This window comes from Podospora pseudocomata, chromosome 7 (genome assembly GCF_035222375.1).
Source record: "Podospora pseudocomata strain CBS 415.72m chromosome 7, whole genome shotgun sequence".
In the NCBI taxonomy this organism is placed as follows: Eukaryota; Fungi; Ascomycota; class Sordariomycetes; order Sordariales; family Podosporaceae; genus Podospora; species Podospora pseudocomata.
In genome coordinates this window covers 1,977,572-2,000,722 of record NC_085891.1, presented here as the reverse complement: position 1 = coordinate 2,000,722, position 23,151 = coordinate 1,977,572, and the positions used below count along the sequence as shown (strand labels likewise).

At 52.0% G+C, this 23,151-nt stretch overlaps 5 protein-coding genes across 5 annotated transcripts; 4 read left to right on the top strand and 1 right to left on the bottom strand.

Moving 5' to 3' along the window:
• Positions 1–168: 168 nt before the first annotated feature.
• On the top strand, positions 169–6,113 carry YCF1_2 (ATP-binding cassette glutathione S-conjugate transporter ycf1; the record flags this gene model as incomplete). The annotated part of the gene is made up of 8 exons (XM_062884309.1): positions 169–1,037; positions 1,105–2,524; positions 2,575–3,759; positions 3,822–3,908; positions 4,009–4,169; positions 4,235–4,338; positions 4,615–5,600; positions 5,779–6,113. Exons 1-8 carry the CDS (start codon positions 672–674, stop codon positions 6,111–6,113), a joined length of 4,644 nt encoding a protein of 1,547 aa, XP_062739401.1. The 5' UTR covers positions 169–671.
• Positions 6,114–6,434: 321 nt separating this feature from the next.
• Positions 6,435–7,188, top strand: YCF1_1 (ATP-binding cassette glutathione S-conjugate transporter ycf1; the record flags this gene model as incomplete). Its single annotated transcript, XM_062884308.1, has 2 exons — positions 6,435–6,693; positions 6,863–7,188. The coding sequence occupies 2 exons, from the start codon at positions 6,435–6,437 to the stop codon at positions 7,186–7,188; spliced, it is 585 nt and encodes a 194-aa protein (XP_062739400.1).
• A 5,744-nt stretch (positions 7,189–12,932) lies between these two features.
• QC762_707300 (uncharacterized protein) lies at positions 12,933–17,703 on the top strand. Its single transcript, XM_062893573.1, is given in 7 exon segments — positions 12,933–14,484; positions 14,497–15,141; positions 15,206–15,395; positions 15,452–15,907; positions 15,977–16,207; positions 16,263–17,457; positions 17,557–17,703. The coding sequence occupies 5 exon segments, from the start codon at positions 15,001–15,003 to the stop codon at positions 16,871–16,873; spliced, it is 1,629 nt and encodes a 542-aa protein (XP_062739399.1). The 5' UTR covers positions 12,933–14,484; positions 14,497–15,000; the 3' UTR covers positions 16,874–17,457; positions 17,557–17,703.
• Positions 17,704–20,158: 2,455 nt separating this feature from the next.
• Positions 20,159–21,430, top strand: QC762_707290 (uncharacterized protein). The gene is made up of 2 exons (XM_062893572.1): positions 20,159–21,069; positions 21,135–21,430. The coding sequence occupies exons 1-2, from the start codon at positions 20,955–20,957 to the stop codon at positions 21,308–21,310; spliced, it is 291 nt and encodes a 96-aa protein (XP_062739398.1). The 5' UTR covers positions 20,159–20,954; the 3' UTR covers positions 21,311–21,430.
• Positions 21,431–21,478: 48 nt separating this feature from the next.
• QC762_707280 (uncharacterized protein) lies at positions 21,479–22,885 on the bottom strand (the record flags this gene model as incomplete). Its single annotated transcript, XM_062893571.1, has 1 exon — positions 21,479–22,885. The coding sequence occupies one exon, from the start codon at positions 22,883–22,885 to the stop codon at positions 21,479–21,481; it is 1,407 nt and encodes a 468-aa protein (XP_062739397.1).
• Between the last annotated feature and the right edge of the window lie 266 nt (positions 22,886–23,151).

Below are 23,151 nucleotides of genomic sequence, written 5' to 3'. Positions count from 1 at the left end.
GGATGGAAAATGGGACAGCGGTTGCTGGTGGGGTGAAAGCTCCGCCGTCGGGTGGGGCACCCTGTGAGCTGTTAGGCAGGTACATGGCTTGGCATCCGGATAAGAGGGAAAAGAGAGCAGTTGCAGCCAATTGTCGGATGCCAAAAGTCCCCCGCTAGCCGCATGACCTGGGGCCGTGAACACTTTGATAGCTGCATGCAGCTTAGCTCGGCTGCATCTCCAGGCTCCCCCTGTCGATAACTGCCAGAAAGACCCCCAGGGCCCCAGAACTTGCTGACATATTCAAGGGCGCGTTTGTTGGCTGCCGGGCGAAGCTTGTCCTCTTTTCTCGGTTTTTCTTCTTGCCGACGAAGGATCCTTCATTGATTCCTTGCCCCTCGAACCTCAATTGTCTCCTGTTGGCCGAGCCAGCCCAGTAGCTGTCGACTTGATCGCATCGCTTTTCTCGGTTTTGCGCCCGTGCCTTGCCGGTGCCGAGATCGCCAAACTCCGTGAACGTCATCCATATCCGCCCCGCGAAGCCGCCGCCGATACCAGGGCTAGTTTCGAGATTTCACCGCCCGCCATTGAAGTCTAGTTTTCGGCGCATTTTGGGGGAAGTCGTGGAGGAGAGGAAGGCCTGATATGACGTCTGCGCCTAAGTTCTTGAGACGGCAATAATATCTGTGCCAATGGACGAGGCCGTGGCTCGCTTTGGTGACGGCCTGCAGCAGGTCTTGTCACCGCAACCGCAACAGTCGTCGCAAAAGAATCTCTTTGAGACCGGATCATTTACAGGATACCATTCCCTCTCTTCTGGGTTTGGCCATGGGTATCTGAGCGCGGAAAGGACTTTGAGACAGCCGTTATGTGGAAATGAAGAAGGTTGGGGTCCCTTGAGCCCCTTTCGATGGGACTTTACGCCTTGCTTTATCGATGTCTGGGTGGCTTCTGTTGCTGCATTTGGAATCATTGCTGGGTCATTGGCCATCGGGTGGTTGATCAAATGGAGGAAACCAAATCCAGTTTCCAAGGATTGGCACTTTTGGACCAAGCAGGTAGGTTGCGAAAGCCTGGATGGACATGAATGTAAGGTGAAGGATGTTGCGCTGACATTGCGCATAGGTATTGCTCGGTCTCATCATCGCCAACGTTGCGGTTCAACTTGCGTTCCAAATCATCAGTTATCCCGGTATCTGGTACGGCGACTTTAGAGTGTACACAACCGTCGCAACTATCGTGTCTCTCGGTGTGATTTTCACCATCCAATGGCTCGAGCACGAAAGACTGCGAAACGCCAACGGTGTCGTCCTCTTCTACTGGCTATTTCTTATCATCGCCCTCTCCGTCAAACTTCGATCTCTGATCTCGCAGCAGATCTTTGCCAGCAACCTGCCCTACTTTGTCACCTATTGCGTCGGCTTTGGCCTTTCGATTGCCGAGTTTTTCTTTGAGTGGTTGTGGCCCAAGAAGAACTCTACATACGAGGCTCTGGTAGACGAAGAGGAGTGTCCCGTAGAATACGCCACTGTCTTTTCCCTTCTTACCTTCTCGTGGATGACGCCACTTATGAAGTACGGTTACTCGACTTTCCTGACAGAGGAGGATCTTTGGGGTCTTTCCAAGACAGATACCACAAAGGCCACGGGTGAGGCGTTTGCCACTGCCTGGGAGCACCAACTCAAGACTCGCAAGACCCCGTCGATTTGGTTGGCGCTTATTCGTGCTTATGGTGGTCCTTATATGCTCGCTGCTCTGTTCAAAATTGGCAACGATATCTCGCAGTTTACCCAGCCCCAGCTGTTGAAGTATCTGCTCTCTTTTGTCGACTCCTGGAACCTTCCTGGCGTGGAGCGCCAGCCCGTGATCAAGGGCGCATCGATCGCTCTGGGTATGTTTGCTATCGCTGTCTTCCAGACCACCATGATCCACCAGTATTTCCAGCTTGCTTTTGTTACCGGTATGAGGATCAAGGGTGGCTTGACCTCGGCAATCTACAAGAAGTCATTGAGACTTTCGAACGAGGGCCGCAAGAGCAAGACCACCGGAGACATTGTCAACTATATGGCGGTGGACGCCCAGCGGCTGCAGGATCTTACGCAGTTCGCCCAGCAGCTGTGGTCTGCCCCTTTCCAGATTATCATCTGCTTGGCCTCGCTATACCAGCTCGTCGGATGGTCTATGCTTGCGGGTGTTGGTGTCATGATCGTCATGATTCCGATCAATGGCATGATTGCAAAGTTCATGAAGAATTTGCAAAAGAAGCAAATGAAGAACAAGGACGCCAGGAGTCGACTCATTGCCGAGATTGTGAACAACATGAAGAGCATCAAGTTGTATGCCTGGGGTGCGGCCTTTATGAACAGGCTCAACTACATCCGAAACGATCAGGAGCTCAAGAACCTGCGCAGAATTGGTGCTGGCCAGGCCTTTGCCAACTTTACATGGTCCTCGACACCCTTCTTGGTGTCCTGCTCGACATTTGCGGTGTTTGTCTTCTCTGGCGACAAGCCCCTGACCACCGACATCGTCTTCCCCTGCTTGGGTGTGTATCATTCTTCAACTTCTCACAGTACTTGAGCTAACCTTTCATAGCCCTCTTTAACCTTCTCACTTTCCCTCTGGCGGTTCTACCCATGGTCATTACCTCCATTATCGAAGCCAGTGTTGCAGTCGGTCGCCTTACCTCGTTCCTCACCTCCGAAGAGATCCAGCCTGATGCTGTTATTGTCAAGCCAGCAGCTGAAGAGCTCGGCGAGGAGACTGTCACCATTCGCGATGCTTCCTTTTCTTGGAACCGCCACGAAAACAAGGACGTCTTGCACGATGTCAATTTCTCTGCTCACAAGGGAGAGCTGTCCTGCATCGTAGGCCGTGTCGGGGCAGGCAAGAGCTCTTTCCTGCAGAGTGTCCTTGGCGACCTCTGGAAGGTCAAGGGCGATGTTGAGATCAGAGGCTCAATCGCCTACGTCAGCCAGACCTCTTGGATCATGAATGCTACTGTCAAGGAAAACATCATCTTCGGCTATCGTTATGACTCCAATTTCTACGAAAGGACCGTCAAGGCCTGCGCTTTGCTCGATGACTTTGCTCAGCTTCCTGACGGCGACGAAACCGTAGTGGGAGAGCGCGGCATTTCTCTCAGCGGTGGCCAAAAGGCCCGTGTCGCCTTAGCCAGAGCTGTTTACGCGAGAGCTGATATTTACTTGATGGACGACTGCCTATCCGCTGTGGACTCTCACGTCGGACGTCACATTATCGATAACGTCCTTGGCCCCAAGGGTCTTCTGAGCTCCAAAACGAGAATCCTCGCCACGAACTCGATTCCAGTCTTGATCCAATCTGACTACATTTGCATGCTCAAGGATGGCGAGATCGCCGAGAAGGGAACCTACAGGCAGCTTGTTGCTATGAAGGGCTTGGTCTTTGATCTTATCAAAACCGCTGGCCAAGACAGCTCTGGGCCGAGCTCCCAATCTGTATCTCCCACAGACAGCAGCAGCGAAACATCTACCATCATTGATGCCGAGGGCAGCAGCCAAGAAAAAGATACTATCGAGGAAGCCCAGGAAGGGTTGAGTACGCTCCAGTCTATCAAACCAGGTCCCAGTCAATCGTCTCCCTCGAAACCCAAGGCTAGGACGGGCAGCAACACCACCCTCAGACGTGCCAGTGCCGCCAGCTTCAGGGGCCCAAGGGGCAAGCTCACCGACGAGGAGAACCCTAGCAGGACCAAGCAGGCAAAGGAGCACTCCGAACAGGGCAAAGTCAAGTGGTCAGGTACGTCATTGTTAACTTCTCTAACCTTGGTATCGTCAATCGCGGTGCTAATATTGATCCAGTTTACACCGAGTATGCCAAAACTGCTAATCTCGCAGCCGTTGGTGTCTACCTGATCACACTCATCGCTGCTCAAACTGCGGGAATTGGTGAGTCAATGTGTCTCCTTCCACTTTGGATACCGACGATATATAGCTGCTTCGTTGTTTACACCCCTGGATGTGCCTCCTGCTAACTCTGATGACGCAGGCGGGAATCTGTGGCTCAAGAGCTGGTCAGACGAGAACACCAAGAACGGCTCCAATCTCAATGCTGGCAGGTATCTTGGCTTCTATCTCGTGTTCGGCGTCGGCGCTGCCGCCCTTACCGTGGTGCAAACGCTTGTTCTTTGGATCTTCTGCTCTATTGAGGTGAGTGAGATTGACGATGGCGATGCAGGCGAACCAAGTATCATGCTCACAGGTGGTTCGCATAGGCATCGAGAAAGTTGCACGAGAGGATGGCAACGGCGATCTTCAGGTCGCCCATGTCCTTTTTCGACGTCACACCGGCCGGCCGCATTCTCAATAGGTTCTCAAGGTACGTATCCTGTTGCTTCTTCTTAGGGCCTTGTTTGTCCGGTTATGTCCCTCGGCTCTCCCCGTTCTTGCTCCTGTTCGCCGACAGAAGCGTGGCACAAGCTACTGTTGTATGAGACGGGAGAATCGAGTGGCTCCGGTGGGTTGGGCAACACTAGTGGGCATGTTGTGTTCCGTTACTGTTACGTATCTTGCAGGCTGTCCAACAGCGGAGCAGAAGGGGCGGTCTGCCTTTAGCGAGGGTTGCTCATATTGTGCTAACTCGACCCTTACATAGTGACATCTATCGTGTCGACGAGGTGATTGCCCGGACCTTCAACATGTTGTTCAACAACCTGGCAAAGTCCGCCTTCACGCTAGTCATGATCTCGGTCACTGTACCTCCCTTCATTGCCCTGATCGTTCCCCTCAGCGCCATGTACATCTTCATCCAGCGGTACTACCTGCGCACATCTCGTGAGCTCAAGAGACTTGACAGCGTGAGCCGAAGTCCTATCTATGCGCACTTTCAAGAGTCACTTGGCGGTGTCTCGACCATCCGAGCGTACCGTCAGCAGGACAGGTTCGAGGTCGATAACGAGTGGAGGGTAGATGCCAATTTGCGAGCTTACTTCCCCTCCATCAGCGCCAACAGATGGTTGGCGGTGAGACTCGAGTTTATTGGCGCCGTAGTGATTCTGGCCGCCGCTGGCTTCGCCGTCATGTCGGTCGTCAATGGCAGCGGGCTGTCGGCAGGATGGGTTGGTTTTGCCATGTCTTATGCCCTGCAGATTACCACGTCCCTCAACTGGATCGTCCGTCAGACGGTCGAGGTTGAGACCAACATTGTGTCTGTAGAGCGCGTGCTTGAATATGCCCAGCTGCCAAGCGAGGCCCCTGAAATCGTTCATCGCAATCGGCCGCCTGTCAGTTGGCCGGCCCGCGGCGAAGTCGAGTTCAACAACTACAGCACTCGCTACCGCGAGGGTCTTGATTTGGTTCTCAAGAACATTAACCTGGACATCAAGTCGCACGAGAAGATTGGTGTCGTGGGACGTACCGGAGCCGGTAAATCCTCGCTGACCCTAGCCCTCTTCAGGATCATCGAGCCCGACACGGGCAACATCACCATCGATGGCCTCAACACCTCAAGCATTGGCCTCTTGGATCTCAGACGTCGCCTGGCCATCATCCCTCAGGACGCCGCTCTATTCGAGGGCACCGTTCGGGACAACCTCGACCCCGGCCACGTCCACGATGACACCGAACTCTGGAGTGTTCTCGGTAGGTTCATTTTGACATGTTACACTTACCACAGAGTGACATTGCCCCCCTATCTAGTTTCTATCCCCCCTCTTCGGTCTTTCCCCCCACCATCTCGGAGCTCACATGGGTTTTTCTGTTGACCTCTGATTTGCCTTGGTGACGGGAACACAAGACTAACAATCTGTTTGCTGCACAGAACATGCCCGGCTAAAGGACCACGTCGCTTCCATGGAGGGTGGTTTGGAGGCCAAGATTCACGAAGGAGGTAAGCACCACATATTTTCCCACGTGGTTTTCCCTATTGTCTCTGCGCTTTCTATCGGCTTTTCGCTTTCCCGCACTTGTGTCATTGTGCAACCCTCAGTGTTGGTGTTCTGTTGCCCGCTCTTCGGCATGGTGGCGGCGCGTTCGCGGCTAGCTGCATGTGCTGCTGCCACACCATATTCTTTGGGAACACATTTTCTTGATACGAAAGCGATATCTCTGTTGCTGCTTTCCTTGCGTTGCGCGTTCTGCATGACGAACAGATGAAGCATGCCGTCATCTGCGCGTGTAACAGCGGATGGATTGGGATGGATGGGATGGGATGGGATGGGATGAGACGGAAGGAGACATGAAGAGCGATGAGGCGTAGAAGGACGGGAAGAGGAGTTCGGTGCTTCGCTCGCCGTCTGCTCTTGTTCTTTCTCTGTCTATTCCGTCTCTCCGTCGTATACACGATCCAATCCTTCCCCCTGCATGATCGCCGAGAGTGTGTAGGAGGGTGTGTTGGACACACAAGCTGGCCGGACTCCGAAGGGCATTGCGACGGCAACCTCAAGAAACCTGCCTGTGTGCTGCTGCTTAGGAATCATGAATTGCTCACCGACTACACCTTTACCTTTTGCACCCCCTCCTTCACTCCCTACCTTAATCACCTTGCCTTATACCCCCCCCCTCTGTACCCCAGCCCCCCCGAAATGCAAGGATCATGGGGGTGGAGGGGTCATCACACCCACAATCTGCCGGCAGGGCAATAAGGCAGAGCAGCAACAACTGGGAGTAATGAGCATCCCAAACTTTCAGAATCGCCAACGGTCAAACGCCAAGTTTGGGCCTTTTCATTCACCGGGTGGGATCTATCACACCGGCGTGAGTTTGGCTGCAGGATCAAGCTTAACAAGCCTCCCTCTCTCACACACACACAAACTTGGGAACAGCATTCATTGGCCGCCTCTTCTTTCTCTCTTTGTCCCACACCCCTTTACCCACCGTTTACTAACCCTTTTTCTTCTTTTCAGGATCCAACCTATCCCAAGGCCAACGCCAACTAGTCTCCCTTGCAAGAGCCATGCTCACCCCGTCTAACATTTTGGTTTTGGACGAAGCCACTGCCGCGGTGGACGTCCAGACTGATGCGCTGCTGCAGAACACGCTGAGGGGACCGTTGTTTGCGAACAGGACGATTATCACTGTGGCGCACAGGATTAATACTATTTTGGATAGTGATAGAGTCGTGGTGTTGGAGAGGGGGGAGGTGGTGGAGTTTGATACGCCCGAGAGGTTGATAGAGAAGAGGGGGGTGTTTTATGGGTTGGTTAGGGAGGCGGGGTTGGCGGAGGAGTAAGGCCAAAGGACTGACTGAAGGGGGAGGACACTTGGGGAAGGGGAGACACGGGCTGTCTGAAGGGGGGGATGGGGAAAAGAGTGGTGCTATGTATAACATGGGTTGTGGGGAGTTCAAGATTGATAAAAGGGGCTGCAGGAGTAGATATCATAAGCGGGGGTGGGGTTAAAACATGTAAACAACACAACAGATCATCATCATCATTCATGTCTAAAAGAATGAGGGAACAAAAATGATCAGTTATGATGAGATTTCGATTCTGATGGAGCGAGCTGCGAGATCCGGCAGGTTTGAGGGAGGGTAGGTTGCCGAGGAAAATGACAGAACCTTTGACCACCAACTCCCCCGATCTGTCACCACTCCTGCAGCCCTGATCTTTGATCGATCTTGAGGAGAGGGGGGGGAGGGGGGCGGAGAGGGGGGTTTCCTCGGGTTTTTTCTTCTTTTTTCTTTTTCTCCTTCTTCTGAGGGTTGAAGCTTGATTTTCTGTGAGAAGAGGGTCCTTTCGTTTCTTTTCATCCATCACCTGGGACCTGTTCATAGTCAATTATTTACATGCCATGTACCTATATCCCTCACCTTTGTCCTCACGTTGATCGGTTTTGCCCTGTCGCATGATCGTTGGCCCTTTGGCGTCTACCTTTAGCGGTTCTTCTTTTTAAAATTCTCACACACCTGTTTCGAGTTCTTGTGCTTTTCAAGATTCTTTTTCCTTCCCACCTCCCTGGCCCTTCTGACCCCTCTGTGCAGATGGTGATTCTTTTTCCTTTTGCTCTTTCCTGTTTCAATGGTGCCGTCTAATTTAGCGCCCTTCCTTCTCATGTAGAAACTTGCCGACGATGCATATCCCCCCAGATCGTATCCCCAACCAGTCACCAGGTCGGCGGTGCTGCCAGCATCTATCTATCTGCATGGACTGAAGCCCACCGTCATCGTCAGATCATGTCACTTTTCATCCTCAAAACAGAAATAAAATGTGGAGAACATCGAGACCGACAGACCGGTTCGATGCAAGCCTCCTTTCTCTTTGGGCGCTCTTGTTGGTTCGTTTCAATCTTGAGTTGGTGGTGGTGGTACCCCGCGAAGGATTTCCATCCCTTGCCTTGCTCTGCTTTACCTTCCCATGTCGTCGTGGACAAGATAACTGGTACTGCCGAGTAACTATTAGAAAAAAAATACGTCTTGAAGGATATTCATTATGCCCAAAAGGATAGCGCCATCTATTCTGTCCACAGCAACATACCTTCTAACCGCGGCCCTTTTGCTCGTTTCGTCTCGCCTATCTTTTGTTTCCTTGTTGGCGACACCTTCCAAGAAACAAAAGACTCAAACGAGGAAGCGGTCAGCACCGTCCGTTTCCCAAAAGACATCAAGCTTATCGATGGAGATGAAAACAGACATTGCTGATAACCAAATAAACGTCAGCAATAAAAACCGGAATCCCCCAAACCAGTAACCCGCCTTTACCCATCCGTACCTCAAATCTCACAGATTTTTTGCGTACGTAGACATCAGAAGGTGTTGTACACCGCCGCACACTCCCTCCCAAAAAAGATGGTGTGCGGTCAGAGCAAAACCACACACTGTCCAGTCACACCCCAGACCCCCGTGAGCAATCTCGTGACCTATCCTTCCTGCCGTGTATCCCGATACTCCGAAAAAACCCATTAATCAAAAAGGCTGTGGGTGTGGTTGACAAAGCGGGATAGGCAGGGGGATGAGCTTCTGTTGGTGCCATGTTGTAACGAACCCCAAAAAACCACACAACAACGGCCTGCAAGGATCTTGTTTGGATTAACCTTGGAAGGACAGTTAAGCGAGCTGATGCTACACAAAAGAAAAAAAGCTGTTCCTGAATGACATGGCCGTTGAATATCATGAATATCAACAAGATGGCTGTCTCATCGACAAGGCGAGACTCTCTCCTTGGTTTCCTGCCAAAAGTGTACACCATGCTCTTGAGGAGAAAAAGTAAGCGTTAGGTTGCGTCGACTACGACACACAAAAGTGGAAAGGATAGGCCCTTCCAGTGTAGTATCAACACGGAAATCTGGAGTTCTTTGTGTAAGGGTCGTGGTGTGTACATGCGTGCGGCTGCGGCGGAGGCTATGATGGGATGGAGGGTAGTGATGAGATGATTGGTTTTCAGTCAAACCAAGCTAATAAAAGACATGTCCTTCTTGATAAGGGATTCAATCGTGGTCGGCGTGTGGACTATCCTCGCATGGGACGCGAGCCCGTATGATCTGACAAGGTGTGGATATGCCTTCATTTTGTCGTCCAGTAAATCGATAGTGACCGTTCCCCTCGTTTCGTGCCCTGACAGATGCCTCATCGATGCATGTTTAGAAAAAATGGCTTGACACGACGCACACGCAGCGGTTGCGTTACGTGGGCATGGATAGCCCCAACATCATTGCCATTTAAACGGCCATGAGCTGCTGATCCCGCAGGCAGTCACAAGTGCGGGGATAAGGCCTCATCAGTTTCCTTCGGCAATCGACACCAGATGGACAGGACACGCCGACTGGGTTTGTAGCACAGCAGACACCGGGAAAATAGGAGGGACGGATGAGTGGTTGAGATATTCACAAGGGAGGGACCCAAACTCGAAGATTAGGCGGTACGTTGAATTGCCCTTTGGGGTGGGTTACACAGGTGCCCAGGCTACCGTCGAGTTGAAAGCGTGCTGTGGGAGCACAAAAAGGGGTTGGCCATCGAGGACAAGGTGATCCTAGGCATAGCTGTCGTGATATGCCTGGATGTACATACTCGACAGTGCGCGTTGCAACCGAGCAAAGAGGCGGGCGATGATCAAGACGACTGGCGTCGGAAGTCGTAAGCTGCTCTCAGTTAGACCCTCTCGTGTCTCATCCAAGTCGAACCGATGAGCTTATCAGGAAAACAAATCGTTGACAAGACCTTTTGCTGCGTGCTGCGTTGTTGGCGATGTTGATCTAGCTTGTTCGGCGTCTACTAGTGAAGGAGCTATGCGAAGGTCGTTGGTGCGCATCAAAGACCGAGAGGTTCGGACTCTTGTAGCAATGCCTGGTGTTGGTGTTGCAAGTTGCGAAGGGTACGCTTGCCGTGGCTATCGATGTGCCCTGCGTTGTGGAACCAGCCAGGAGATGCATGAGCGCAGCGTCAGCACTGTGAACCATCGTGGTGAGCGTTGCGGTCGTGGTGTGGACGCAACCAACAGGTGCTCCAATGCTGAAACCTCGGAACCAGCTGGGACAAGACGGCTACGGACTACCATGTTGGGCCAACCTCTTCCCCAGGTTGGGAGGTCGATAGCACACCATCTCGCGAGTAAGACGCCAACTGTCTGAAGCCCTGATGTCAGAGCCAGATACACATTTCCAGCCGCGCCCGCTCTGGCTGCTTCTGACACCTCGCCTGCCAAAAATGATCCTTCTAGTGTTGGCTGGAAGGCTGGATCCTTCGCTGTCGGAAGCAATGATTTTCCGTGGTGTTTTCCTCCGAGAGGTTACGGAGGTTACCACCAGCTCGGTAACAGCCCAGTTGCACTAACCACTGGTGGTTGATGATGGTCGAAAAAGGCTTGCCAGCCACCGTCTTGTTTGTGCGCGCCATTTCCGCCGTTAGGCTGATTCATAGCCAGTTGGATCGCCGTGGCATTTCTCACCATGCAAGAGAAACTGAAAAGGGAATAGCCATAGAAACACGTCGGTCCGCTACAAGTTTGTTTGTGTAACTTATCCTCTGGCCGCTTGGGCCACCCCTAGTCTGTGGCTGTCAAAACCTGGGGGAAAAGGGCTGGTTTTCATGCCGCTGATTGGTTGACTTGGGCAAGATGTGGTTGGACGAAGAAACATAGGGACCTGTCGAGATCTGGACCGGGAGGCTTGGCTTTGGTGATGACCAGCATGTACAGTCTGTATCTGTGCCCAATGCATGCGACGACAGCAAGACATGTTGGTTGACGGCGGTTGCTGTTTCAAGAGGAGGGGAAGCCACAAACTGTGGCCTGGCTGATCTGGTGGCGTCTGATAGGGCAGACTGCCCGAGATGTGGTGCAAAGGAGCCTGTATGGTCATCGATGGAAACGGGGAGGGGGGGGGGTTATCGCAGGTGGTTGGCAGGCAGTCAATGCCAGCCAGGATCGGAGGACATTTCTCCTTTCTGAGAGCTGTGGAAATCCACGACGAGCCAGCGAGATTCCATGTCCAAAAGAAATGATGGCGTCTGGCGGTCAGAGAACGATGAGGTCAACGATGGACGTCCGAATGCCGGTCCCGAGAGCGTGGTTTCATTTCCACCGAGGAATCCTGGCGGCTGGGCGTGGTGAGAACCAACTGTAACACCATGTCCTCCAAAGAGGTAAGCCGACCCCGCAAGAATTGGCAAGAAACAGCAGAGATTGTCGGCCAATGCTGTCAAATGCGGTTTTCGTCAAGTTGACCAGAGACGGCGGACGGGTGGGCAAGGGCCGTTCCGGCAATCTGGTACCGCGCATCTGACAGCAGGTTAGAAGTGAGATATGAGGAGACGAAGAAGTGGTGAAGTTGGCCAGAGCCGGAGACTCGTCGAGGCCATGATTAGGTAATCAGAAAACCGGCAGTTGCACTGGTTGCAAGTCTGACCCAGCAGGAATATTCCCCTTTGATAAGGAAATGTAACGACGGGAAAAGATAAGGCAGCAGATAGATGGCAGTTATAGAAGTCGAGGCAGTGGGGGTAGCTTCCTCTCTCTCTCTCTCCATGAAGTGAGGTGCTCCTGCCTTTCTCCTGTTGTTCCTGTCTTGGGTGAGGTGCTCTGGTTGTTCCCCTCTTGGGTGTTCCTTCCAAAGTTGCTCGATTGCGTTAGAGGTAGGTGCTGCCCAACGGTTGAGTGTGGTGTGGTCAGCACGCACTCTCCTGGTGCAATTGCAGCTCTGGCATCGATGCGGTTATATGTTAATTTTTGCCCAGTTGTCACTGGGCAATTGATTTCTGACGATAGAAGGTGTTTGGCCTGAAAATGCACCATTAGGCTATGCTCGGGTACGGTACACAGCGGTTGGCGGAGACCGGTCGAGTCGAATCAGCAGCGTCACATCAAAAGCCTGACAAGCTAGAAGCGCAACAATGCAGAAAGAGCAGAATTCGGCGACAAGTGCATCCCTTGATTTCCCCATCCATCTTGCTGCTTACTGCGTGCATCTCTGGCCGCAGCATGGCAGCAGTTGGGCAGGTCACCTAAGCGATGATTAATGCTCTAGCCTGCTTCGTGAGGGAGAGCAGAATTGGGCATCTGTTGGCGGAGATGGAGATCTTAGATTGCACACAACAAGGAACATACCGAGGCATTGATCATCGCCCCATATCCACTGGCAGGATGACTGTGTCCTTGGCAATGCGCGTCAAATCGTTTGGGCATCTCGGTATCTGCCTGAGGAGCAGAGCACAGCATAGAAGAGGGCATCATCTGTCATGATAAACTTTTGACACTTTCATCAGACAATTGGCTCGTGCTCTCGACGACTCCACCTCGCCGAAGCTGTCGCGCCTTCTTTGGGAAGCTGTTTCCGGGATCCAGGAAATCGTGAACTCCCGCAGTCGGTGGACCCCCGTAACTAACCCCCGCCCCGGCCCCACAGGGACGGGATCTACCTAACCTGGCGGAAGCTTGAGGAGCTTGAGGAGCTTGGACCTTTACCAGGTATCCAGGAGCAGCTCGACGGCTGACGCCTCATCATTTTGTCTCACCTCTCTCCTCACCAGGCCAGCACCTAACAGTACGAATACAGTACTCGTACAACTGTGCCGACAGTCGGCCGTCCCCTCGTGTTGGTTGCTCTGCGAGATTTAGGACTGCCAGGGGCAGCATACATTGCGATATCACCACGGCCTCTGCCATCATGTTAAGAAGGTAGGACATGAGGTATATGTAATGTATCAGGCCCTTAATCAGTACATGTTTACTTAGGTGCCACAGATCACAGAAAGGTCAAGCTCCCGTGGCACTTATCGCATCGTAACAACGGTGTTGCCGCCTGGTGGACAGCAAGAGTAAAGTCGAACATGGGCTGGGGGGCTGTCTTGCAACATGGACCCATGCCGGCTGAGGCCATGGCTGAATCGTCGGCGTTTGGCACACCCCCTCACCACCACCACCACCACCGTCGTCGTCTCTCCCAGACCCCGCTGCACGCTCCCGATATACATGCAACTACAGTGCGACCCGACACTCCCAAGGTCCCAATCGAGTCGCCTTGAGAGCAAAGCCCGCTGCCGCTACAGTCCGTCCTGCAGTGCCTGGCCACCCTGCAGTTGGGCTGCCAAGTTCAAACTGGCTATCGAGTCGAACAATCACCCACTCGTTTGTCCGCTGTCGTACTCTCGCCCTCCCTCTGTGCTGACGTCTGTGGTCTCAACCCCGACAGCCTACCGATTTGAAGCCTCAAATCAAATGCCCAGAAATTTGTAGCTGTTAACTGTTTTTTCTGTGTGACAAGTGGTCGATCCCTTCTATATTTTCCTCCCCCGTCTCCTGCCTCCTTTTTCGGAAGCACTCTCTCTCTGGTCTAGCATTGTTTCGACACCTGCATGAACCCACGACAAGCCCAACTCGACATACTGACTGTTCCTCTGACACCACCGGAACTCTCTCACCATTCACACACTAGCACTCACCACCCACACGCTCTTCAACAAGAGCGGAGCCAGTCACCTCCAACACCAAGCCTCTAGGCTCGGCCCTGCTCGTGGTGATCACCAGCTCGGCAGCAGAGTGACAGCTGCTTATTGCATACATTTCTGCATGTACTCGATCTGCCATTTCTTGCGCTCTCCCCCACGATCGTCAGGACTATCGTCTTCAGGAACCACCGTGTTGGGAATTTTTCAAACCACTGTCTGTTCCGTCTAGGCCGGCCTGCCCCCGCCACCTTTTCGTGTTCTGCTTGTCGTTAGCCGCTGCTTTTTCGAGGTTCCTTGCGCCCAAGGATCCAGGCTGGATTCAGGACCAGCTTCTTGAAAGGCAGGGGGCGCCCTCCTTACCCGCATACATACGTATTTCTACACACTATATACACTTTTGTTTTTACCCACACACCCACATGCACGCACCTTCTCACCTCCACATTGACATCAGCATCCTGCACCCACATCAGCTACGTTGAGGGTCCAGCCACTGGTGGATATTAGACGGAAGAGAACCGCCGTTGACTGGTGAGTCCTGACCACCAGAGTGTCTCATGCGACTTGCAGACAACAAAGACTGACCGTGGTCCATCTCCCACCCAGGAGTTCGCAGCCCCAATCTCACACTTCTGTTTGAGACCAGCACCCCAGTGTCTCCACCTCAAGCATCAATATCGCAAACAGCACTGAAATTGCTCCCTGACAAGCAGCCATCGACCTTCTTTGTGGCCCAGCCATTACTGTCCCCATCAGAGCTGTCATTGGACTACCCAGGGACTCTGGCTGTTTGGTCCCCCTCCCGTCTCCATCTCGGCCACCAGCACGTTGCCTTCCGTTCCATCCGATCATCAGGAATACCCGTGGCTTCCCTAACCTTTGGCACCGTTGACCAACGTCTGCTCGCCTGCAATAAGTTGACGGCGTCTTGACAAGCTTCCTCTCTCTGCTAAACACTAGCAAGGGTTCCTTCACCTTCAGGCTCTGTCGCTATCACAACCATCCAACAAAGGCTGTCTGACCACCCACCCTGGGGGCACAAGTGATTGGGTGCCAACGGATATATCAGCGTGAAGCCCCCCAGACCCATCTGATTCCAGCACTGTAACACCTCCAACCTCACCTAGCACCATCACAACTTTGAGCTCAAGTCGACTCACCGCAATCATGGTTAATACTCACAGCCATGTCTATCCCCGACCTGCTCATCCAAGGCAAGCATGGCAACCAGAAAGAGCCGGTCTAATGCCGGCTCCAGGGGATGGCCGTTACCTGGCACCAGATTCTGTCAGGACAGTGCCTCCTGCAGTACGTGTCTAGAACTGAATCTCATCTCCTCTCTTCCTGAAAACAGGAACTAACAGTGTTGCAGACAGTTGGCAGAGCGTTGCGAGAAGTCTGCCACATCAACCACAAGAACTTCTTTCTTGCAGTTACCCTCGAGAATGGCGAGCACGCTTTTTTTTCCGGTCCAGAGAATGTCGATGCGGTAGATGCTAGCAGGATGTTCCACATGAACATCTTCCTGCAGTATCAGCAAGGAATACCCCCACACGCATCAAGTACGGAGCCTCATCCCTGTCATCTTTCATTCCGATGTATGCTAACACGATTGCAGGAGAGACTGGCCCTCTTCAGGGAGATTATTCTGGTAATGATCTCTATTATGCGCATGCTGTAGGCCCATACGGTCGTCACGACAAAGGATATGATCATGACGAGTTTGATCATGGCGCTGCCTCCCAACGCAGGAAACGCCCACGACGGGCCAGAGCACCACGGTCGTTGGAGGAGGAGGAGGTGGCTACCGTCACTGCCGGGTCGAGGAAGACCACCATCATGATTGGAGATTCGGATGTTGTGCGGGCCTTTTATGAACGTCGTTTTCGGCTCTGTCACCAGATCCTCTGCCGGTGCATCGCCAAGGCCTTTGTGAAGCTCATGGAGCCCAAAAAGCAGACGAACCATCCTTATACAAAGGGTCAAGAGGCGGCACCAAGGTGGTGGCCAAATGACTATGGTCCTAACAGAGTGCTTCTGAGGCACAAGGAACCGGATCACATCAAGAAAGAAGGTCTGTGTACCATCATACTCTTGGGTATCTGAATCTGAAAGAACGCCAGGTTGCTAATATTTTGATTAGAGCGTGTGCACCTGCTGACCCATATCCTCCGCATGCTTACTGAGCCGAATCATAAGCAACACGAGGACATTCGGTCGCAACATCTGACTGTGGCCAAGCTGGAGGAGGCTGCTATGGATGCTGCCGCCTCTTTCTTCAATGCCTCGGGGGAGAACATGAAGAAGAAACTGTGGCTCAAGGAGGCGTTTAAGGTAGCAAAGGCGGAGGAGAAGCTCAAGAGGGGTGAGATAGGTGAGTGCTGAGCAAACTGAGGCACTGAGTTTCTGATGATTAACTTGTCCTGCAGACCCCACCACCCAAATCTTCGTGACGGCGGACAACCACGAGCCCGAGGACGACGACGATTATGGGCATGAGGCCGAATACGAGCGGGTCAAGCGTGAGGAGGATACCGGTGATGCCCCGGACCCTATCGCCCGAACCATGTCTGTCCAGAGCTACGGAAGCGACATGGCGATGCGCGATGCTCATCCCGGTCCCGCAATCGTGCATACCGATTTGGCACCAACACAGCAAAACTATGTGGAAGGAGTTTCCCTGACGGTTGGCGGGCCACCTCATCTGGCCAGTCCAATGCAAGAGGTTGACAACAGCCGCCGAGCCATGTACGGATCTGCTGCCGATTTTGGAGGATCGACCGGACCGGCGACGCTGTATCCGACTCAGTGGCAACACAATCCGGCGGCTCAGACGACGGCATCGGGGATGTATACATACACGCAAGCGCAACCGGCACATACATCGCACGGTTATCCGACTCATGAGCAAGCCCCGTCTTTGCAGCCCCAATCCTATTTGACGTCGGGATATGAGACGCTGCCGGGTTCTCACACTCTATATCGTAATAACAGTTACCTATCGCCGACGGGGAGGTTTCCCAGAGACGGGTCACAGTAGCCATGGGACGATAGGTGGGGGTTAGGGGATGCACAGTAACAATAACAACAACTTTGCACAAATGGGTGGTTGGCTGCTTTTGGGTATCTTGACAGGCAAAACGGAGACTGATGTGGACAACAGCACAGGAGATGGGTGAAGTGGGTTGGTTGGATTGATTCGGGTTTTCTCTTCTTGAGCGTGGCGCTACAGATTGATGACTGCCATTTTCTTTTTTACATTCAGGAGCACAGTTTGGGTTTGCAGCTTTCTTGGGGGGTTCAGCAAGAGCGAATTTTGTCCTTTGCTTCTATCAGTTTTTTGCGGTTAAGGCGCAAAGTAACATCGCTTGCTCCGGGTGAGCAGTCGGGTGGATTGGATAGAGGGGATCGATCTTTTTGCATGAGTTTGTTTCTTTACTTGGGTATTCTGATGCTGGTCTGTTGCACTTTTTTCTTTCTCGGTAATAAATTCCCGTCTGTTCAAAGGGGCTCTTGACATGGGGGATGGGGGTTAGTGTTGGGACCTTTTGCATTGGGGGGGAATTGTTTATGGCTGTTATGAAATCTTGTTTTCTTCTTCTTCTTCTCCTTCTTCTTCTTCTTCTCCTTCTTCTTCTTCTTCTCCTTCTTCTTCTCCTTCTTCTTCTTCTTCTCCTTCTTCTTCTTCTTCTCCTTCTTCTTCTTCTTTTTCCTCTTCTTCTTGCTATGGGGTGGATAAGGGACATTTTCTCACAAGTGTGTCGATTTGTGTGTTTGTTTGTTTTTGGCTTTGTGCAATGGGATAGTTTAGGGGAGGGGAGAGGGGGGGAGGGGGTTAATAAGGGTAGTGATAGTTAGTTGAATAAAGAGTTCTGTTGAGAGTGGGAGTCTAAAGAGTGTTGGTGGCTATCTACTGTTGACATCTTGTGGTTATGCTTGGTGCGGAAGGCCAGGCAGAACTCATTGACCTGCTGGCATGCCATGGACAAGAATAACCGGTTCTGTCAGGCAGAAAAGGCGTAATGATGGAGAGTTAAATATCTCTTTTAAAGACATACAGATTCTCTTTTAAAGAATTACAAACTATCCTGAAAACCTACAAGCTATCTTTAGAGGAGTTTTGATTGCCTAGGTATCTTTTCATGCGTGGTTCAGGATGATGCTATCTTGTCTTGGTTTTATTTACAGAGCTAGTGGTTATTTTGCCCACGGCGGTTTTGGCTTGGTCATGCATGGATGGTCTTTGGGAAATTTCAACAGGTATTGAGACTGGTTGTACAAAGCTGGGAAGATGTGTGGAATGCGGGCAAAATGGGGGGAGGAGGGGGGGGGGCCGTAATGTGACGTGTGATATTTTGGGGGAGGGGAAGGGGGGGGGGGAGGTTTCTTTGTTTACTTTTGGGTGGGCTTTCAGCTGGGATAATCTTTGGATAGCCTTGAAAGGGCTGACTGCTTGGGTAGTTGCTTGGTAGGGGAGGGTTTCGGTGTTATTGACAGCCTGTCGTTCTTGTTTACGGTTTCTTTGAGAGAGAGAGGTTATACGAGGTAAGGGGTGAGGGTGGTGGTGGAAGGGGGTCAAAGATGGTGGTAGTGTTGATGATGTGGGATTCCTTTGTGGTGGTGTTTCACCACTGGTGTAATTAACTTGAGGCTTGACAAAGAGGTGGGTAAGGGACGGGGATTGGTCTGAAAAGGGGGGGTGTGATTCAACGTTTGAAGGGGGCTGAGGGGTTTGCCTGTATGTAGAACCATCCTTTCTTTTCCTTTCGGGTTACCCAGTTGGGGGTGATCATCATGGTGGCTTCTTTTCTCAACTTTCCCAGATGACATTCATGTCTCTCCCCGGCTATCACCTTCCCCCGGTTTTGAAGGCTCGTGGATCCTCAAGATGTATGTCGATCGATCGTAACCCTCCCTGCCTACCAACCTACCAACTCACATGCCTAGAATAACATTATCAAAGAAGCAAAGTAGAATCGCCCATATTTATAGGAGGGTAGTATAGCATCTCGGCCCCTCTCTCGGTCCGAAAAACACTTCCAGTGTGGCGTGTGTGTGTGTGCCTGGAAGGGTCGAGGAGAAGTTGATGAAAGCACTGGATAAGGATGAAAAGCCTTTGCATATTTTGCGTACTCTATCTTCCGGGATTGCATATGCATCCTGCTCCTAACCGTTCTCTGTGTGGGGGGCTTAGATGGGGGCTTACCTAGGGAACCTCGGTTTGAGCTTCTCCGGTTCAACATCCAAGCTGAATGATAGGTAAGGCATGTCCTATTTTTCGGGGGCTCGGCCGAGGCCTGAAGGAAGGAAACATGATATGACACAGGGGGGTGGGGTGAGAGTTGTTATTTATGAGTTCAGAGATGTGATCTATCTTCTGACTAGGCAAGAGGCAAGAGGCAAGCAACAGATACGAAGGGGGACGGGCGGCGTTGGGAGTGTGTGTTTTCATGAGATGTAGAGGCGGGAGGCTCATCGTACGATATGATAGTTTTTTTCTTCTTTTTCTTTTCTTGCCTGGGGCGAGATCGGTTGCTGCAGAAAGTTTGAGTGTAAGTAGGGAGGTTATTCCGAAGGCATGCAAACTCTGGTTCTTTGGTTATGGGGAAAGAAGAAGAAAGGAGAAACTACCTAAGGTTGTGCACCGAGCTTGAAGAGACAGACGAACCTGACCCCCACTCTTGAAGAAACCCAGTTGGTTTGGGGAAGTAGTAAGATTGGACAAAATATATCGCGAGACGTATTTCATATACGTGATGGTGTGGAAAGTGCGGGTGAGAGTTTCCTGGTTGCTGGAATTTTGATGTGGCTTGCCTCTAGGGAGAAAAACTTGACAAAGCCAAGACGGGGATGGGAGCCGGGGACACACAGGAAGTTGAGCAAATCCTGTCGCAAGAACGGGGGATTTTGAAGCCGGTGAGCCGGACGTGGAAGGAGGTGCAGGGAGCAAACGGGTGCTTGCATGTGAGCTAGTCTGGAGGCTGCATGACCAGGTACAAACTTGGACTTGAAGACTTTTGAGGCGGAGGTATCAACTTGTACTTGATACCTAGATCATGGCTGAGCTGTTTCGGCTCGCTTGAAAAGTGCACTTTTGAGGCAGGCTGTGATGAATGGGGGCGTGTGTGTGGATGGTTTGTGCAGATGTAAACATCGCGCTGGCCGATGTTAGCTAGCCTCTGGATGGCAAAGGTTATGTAACGTGGTATGCTGTCGTTTCACATACTTTAATTCTAAATGAGATGACGTCTTTTTGAAAAACTGTGCACGGCATAAAGCATGTGACAGGAGGCCGAGTTGACTTGTCTTGGAAAGAGCGAACCGAGGACAGTAGAGCTCAATGTGCAATGAGATGAAAGTCTGCTCTTGATTTATGAGTTGTCCGTCCTCTGGGTATTGTACAAAAAAGATATCGACCCGAAAGACTCGATCAAAAGAGTGGCAAACTCGAGGTTTTCCCTGGTAACAATAGACAAACGGAAGAAGAGTAGTGGCCTGACGGACTTGAGAGGTCGAAGTGAAAGCTCATTTCTGATGGTCCATGGATTTCCTTCATCTCCTTCACCGTCACAGCAGGGCGCATAATTTTCAGATAAATAAAGCGAATAAGGACTCTGAAAAAGGTGGGAAATGAGATTTACTCATGTGTTCGGTCCTCGAAAGTTTGTTGCCTCATGTGTGTTCGAAGCCAGATTGAAGTCGAGTTCATTGCTCAGCCTCTTGTTATATTGGCCCTGGGCTCCGGGTGATTTGATATGCTGCGCTTCATTTCATGTTCTGATGCTTAGATTTTCAATTACCCGCCAGCTCTGTGAGGCGATGGTAGTACCGACCTCGGGAATAGCCTCATCCCCTTGCAAATGCTGACACTTTCAACTCAGGTCCGCGGAGCTCACCAACACCAATCAACATGACTTGAATCTGAGTCGACATATGATCAAGAGTGTAAACTCAGATTTTGAATGCCGCAGCGACGAAATCCTTCGAGGTGAGAATAAATAGCGTGTGAAAACGCCCCGCAAACTTCCAGTATTCTCATCATCAATCCAACCTCAACCATCACATCTTCTTAGGCTATATACCAAACACTACCGCTTTATACCGCTTCAACCACTGTCAAAATGGTCAAATTCACCACCGCCGTCTCCCTTATCGCCCTCACCATGGCCCCGGCCGCTCTTGCCAAAAACTGCAAGGGTAGCCTGATGTACTGCGGACGCGGACTGCTCAACAAGGGTCAGTGACCATAACCTAGCTTCTTCATTACCTGATGAGACAGCTAACATATCGCCTTCGTGTAGGCAACTACTATGACCAAATCATCGAGGCTCTCCAGGGCTCTGGCCAGCCGACTGATTCTGCCCATGTCAATAACTCCTTGTTCTTTTGCAAGAGTGATGGAAACATCATTTTCCAGGCCTTTTGCCGGACTAGCGGGTGCATCAATGGTGGTGCTGATCACAGTGATTACTGCTAGGTCTCAACTCGAGGGCGGTTTTGGGATGGTGGGGTGGGAGACTTCGCAACGGGGCAGTGGTGAGCGAGGAGGATTGTAGTGACGACATGGTTTCTGTAGTGTCAATAAAGATGTTCTCCCTTCCATCTTGAGATTTTCAAGATCAGTGAAACAACCACCGTGTCGACCTTAACCCTGGGTTTTTTTTGGTGCTGTCTCATCATCACTGGCTTCATCTCCATCTTCTTTTTCATCACCATCGACTTCATCACCGGAAGACCCTTCATCCTCCTCCTCACCGCTTTCCCCCCACCCCTCAAACTCCTCCTCTTCCTCCTCTTCCTCCTCTTCCTCACTCTCCTCCTCCTCCTGCTTCCTTTTCTTCCCCTGCCCTTGTCCAGGCTTCTCCCCCTCCTGCTTCCTATTCTTCCCCTGCCCTGGTCCAGCTTTCTCCCCCTCCCCCTTCCTCACAAAAACAAAACTCCTGCTCTCCCTCCTCTCCCCCTTCCAAGCCCTCTCGCTCACCTCCCCCGTCTTCTTGTTCCTCACCACCCCCAACGTCCTAGCATGCGCATAACCCGGGTACGCCCCCGCCTGAAACCTGAAACTCCTCTCCACCTCCAACCCGGCATGTCGCGCCAGGTCACGGATATTCCACAAGGTATACGGCTCCCCCTCAAACAACGTGACGATAATCTTTCCCCTTGGCGCCAAATGAAGTAGAGCCCGGCGGAAAAAACCAACCAGCATCTCCTGATTCGCTCTCACTTGTCGGTTGACATCTTTTGACTTGCCGCCGATGTGGGGAAAGTTGAAGATTATGCGGGAGAAGGATTGGGATTTGAGGGAGAGTTTGGTGGCGTCGATGTTGTAGAGGAGTTTGTTGTTGTTTGGTGGGGAGTTTGGGTGGGCGTTTGGGGGGGTTAGGAGGAGGAAGATGTTTTTGTCGACGTGGGGGTATTTTTCTTGGAGGGCGGGGAGGGAGGGTTCGAAGACGGTGGAGGTTAGGGCGGTGCATTTGTGGTGGGAGGATAGGGAGGCGGAGAAGGAGAGGTCGGCTTCGCCTAGGAGGAGGATGGTGTCGGTTGGGGTAAAGGGGATGATGGGGGCGGATTGGGAGGGTTGATGGTGTTTTTTCTTGGGTTTATTGGATTGTTGTTGTTGTTGGGGGCGATTTTGGGAGGTTTTCTGTTTCTTGGAGGGGGGACCTTGAGGTTGAGATGGTTTTTGTTTTTGCTGGGAGATGGCTGATTTGAGGGCCTCTTGGAGGCGGCCGCGTTTCTTAGCCATTGTGAACTGAGATTCAGTTTCTTGGGATATAAAAAGTCGTTCGATGGGATTCAGAAGCTGTCGTAGTCGATATCGGGCCGGAGGTGGACGGACGTAACGGGGCGACTCGGCGATCTGCCGGGAGACGGAGGAGATGATGGACGGCAGAAAAAAAAGGCTGGGTCCCGGCAGGCAAGCGGCATGGTTCCAGCCGCATAGGCGCGCGGCAGTGGGGTTACACTGGACGCTTAGCGCCAAGCCGGCCCCGGAAGCTGCTTGAAAAGTGGGTTTGCCCGTTTTGGGGCTCCGCAGAACCCCTTTGTCCATTTTGCCGGCCCTGGTTTGAGGAAATGCTGGCAACAGGACTTGAGATATGGAAGACATAGGTACGAAGTAGATCGTGAGTTTAATCAATGGCCGAGAGATATGCTTAATAAATCAGATTGAAATCTATATGAAGATCCATATGTATCTGTGAGTGGTCGCCTTTCTCGTGAGTGACGGGAGCGCCCTTGAAGCAGCCGGATCCACTGGCCCGCGCTCTTCAACGGCGAACCCGGCAATGGGGATTTGGTCATTTCAAATTCAGCAAG

Bases quoted from the DNA above. Each gene is read 5' to 3' on its own strand.
- QC762_707300 (XM_062893573.1), top strand. From the start codon at position 15,001: ATGGTTAATACTCACAGCCATGTCTATCCCCGACCTGCTCATCCAAGG. The intron at 15,142-15,205 runs GTACGTGTCTAG...ACAGTGTTGCAG, and splicing joins TCAGGACAGTGCCTCCTGCA to ACAGTTGGCAGAGCGTTGCG. The intron at 15,396-15,451 runs GTACGGAGCCTC...ACACGATTGCAG, and splicing joins AATACCCCCACACGCATCAA to GAGAGACTGGCCCTCTTCAG.
- QC762_707290 (XM_062893572.1), top strand. From the start codon at position 20,955: ATGGTCAAATTCACCACCGCCGTCTCCCTTATCGCCCTCACCATGGCC. The intron at 21,070-21,134 runs GTCAGTGACCAT...GCCTTCGTGTAG, and splicing joins ACGCGGACTGCTCAACAAGG to GCAACTACTATGACCAAATC.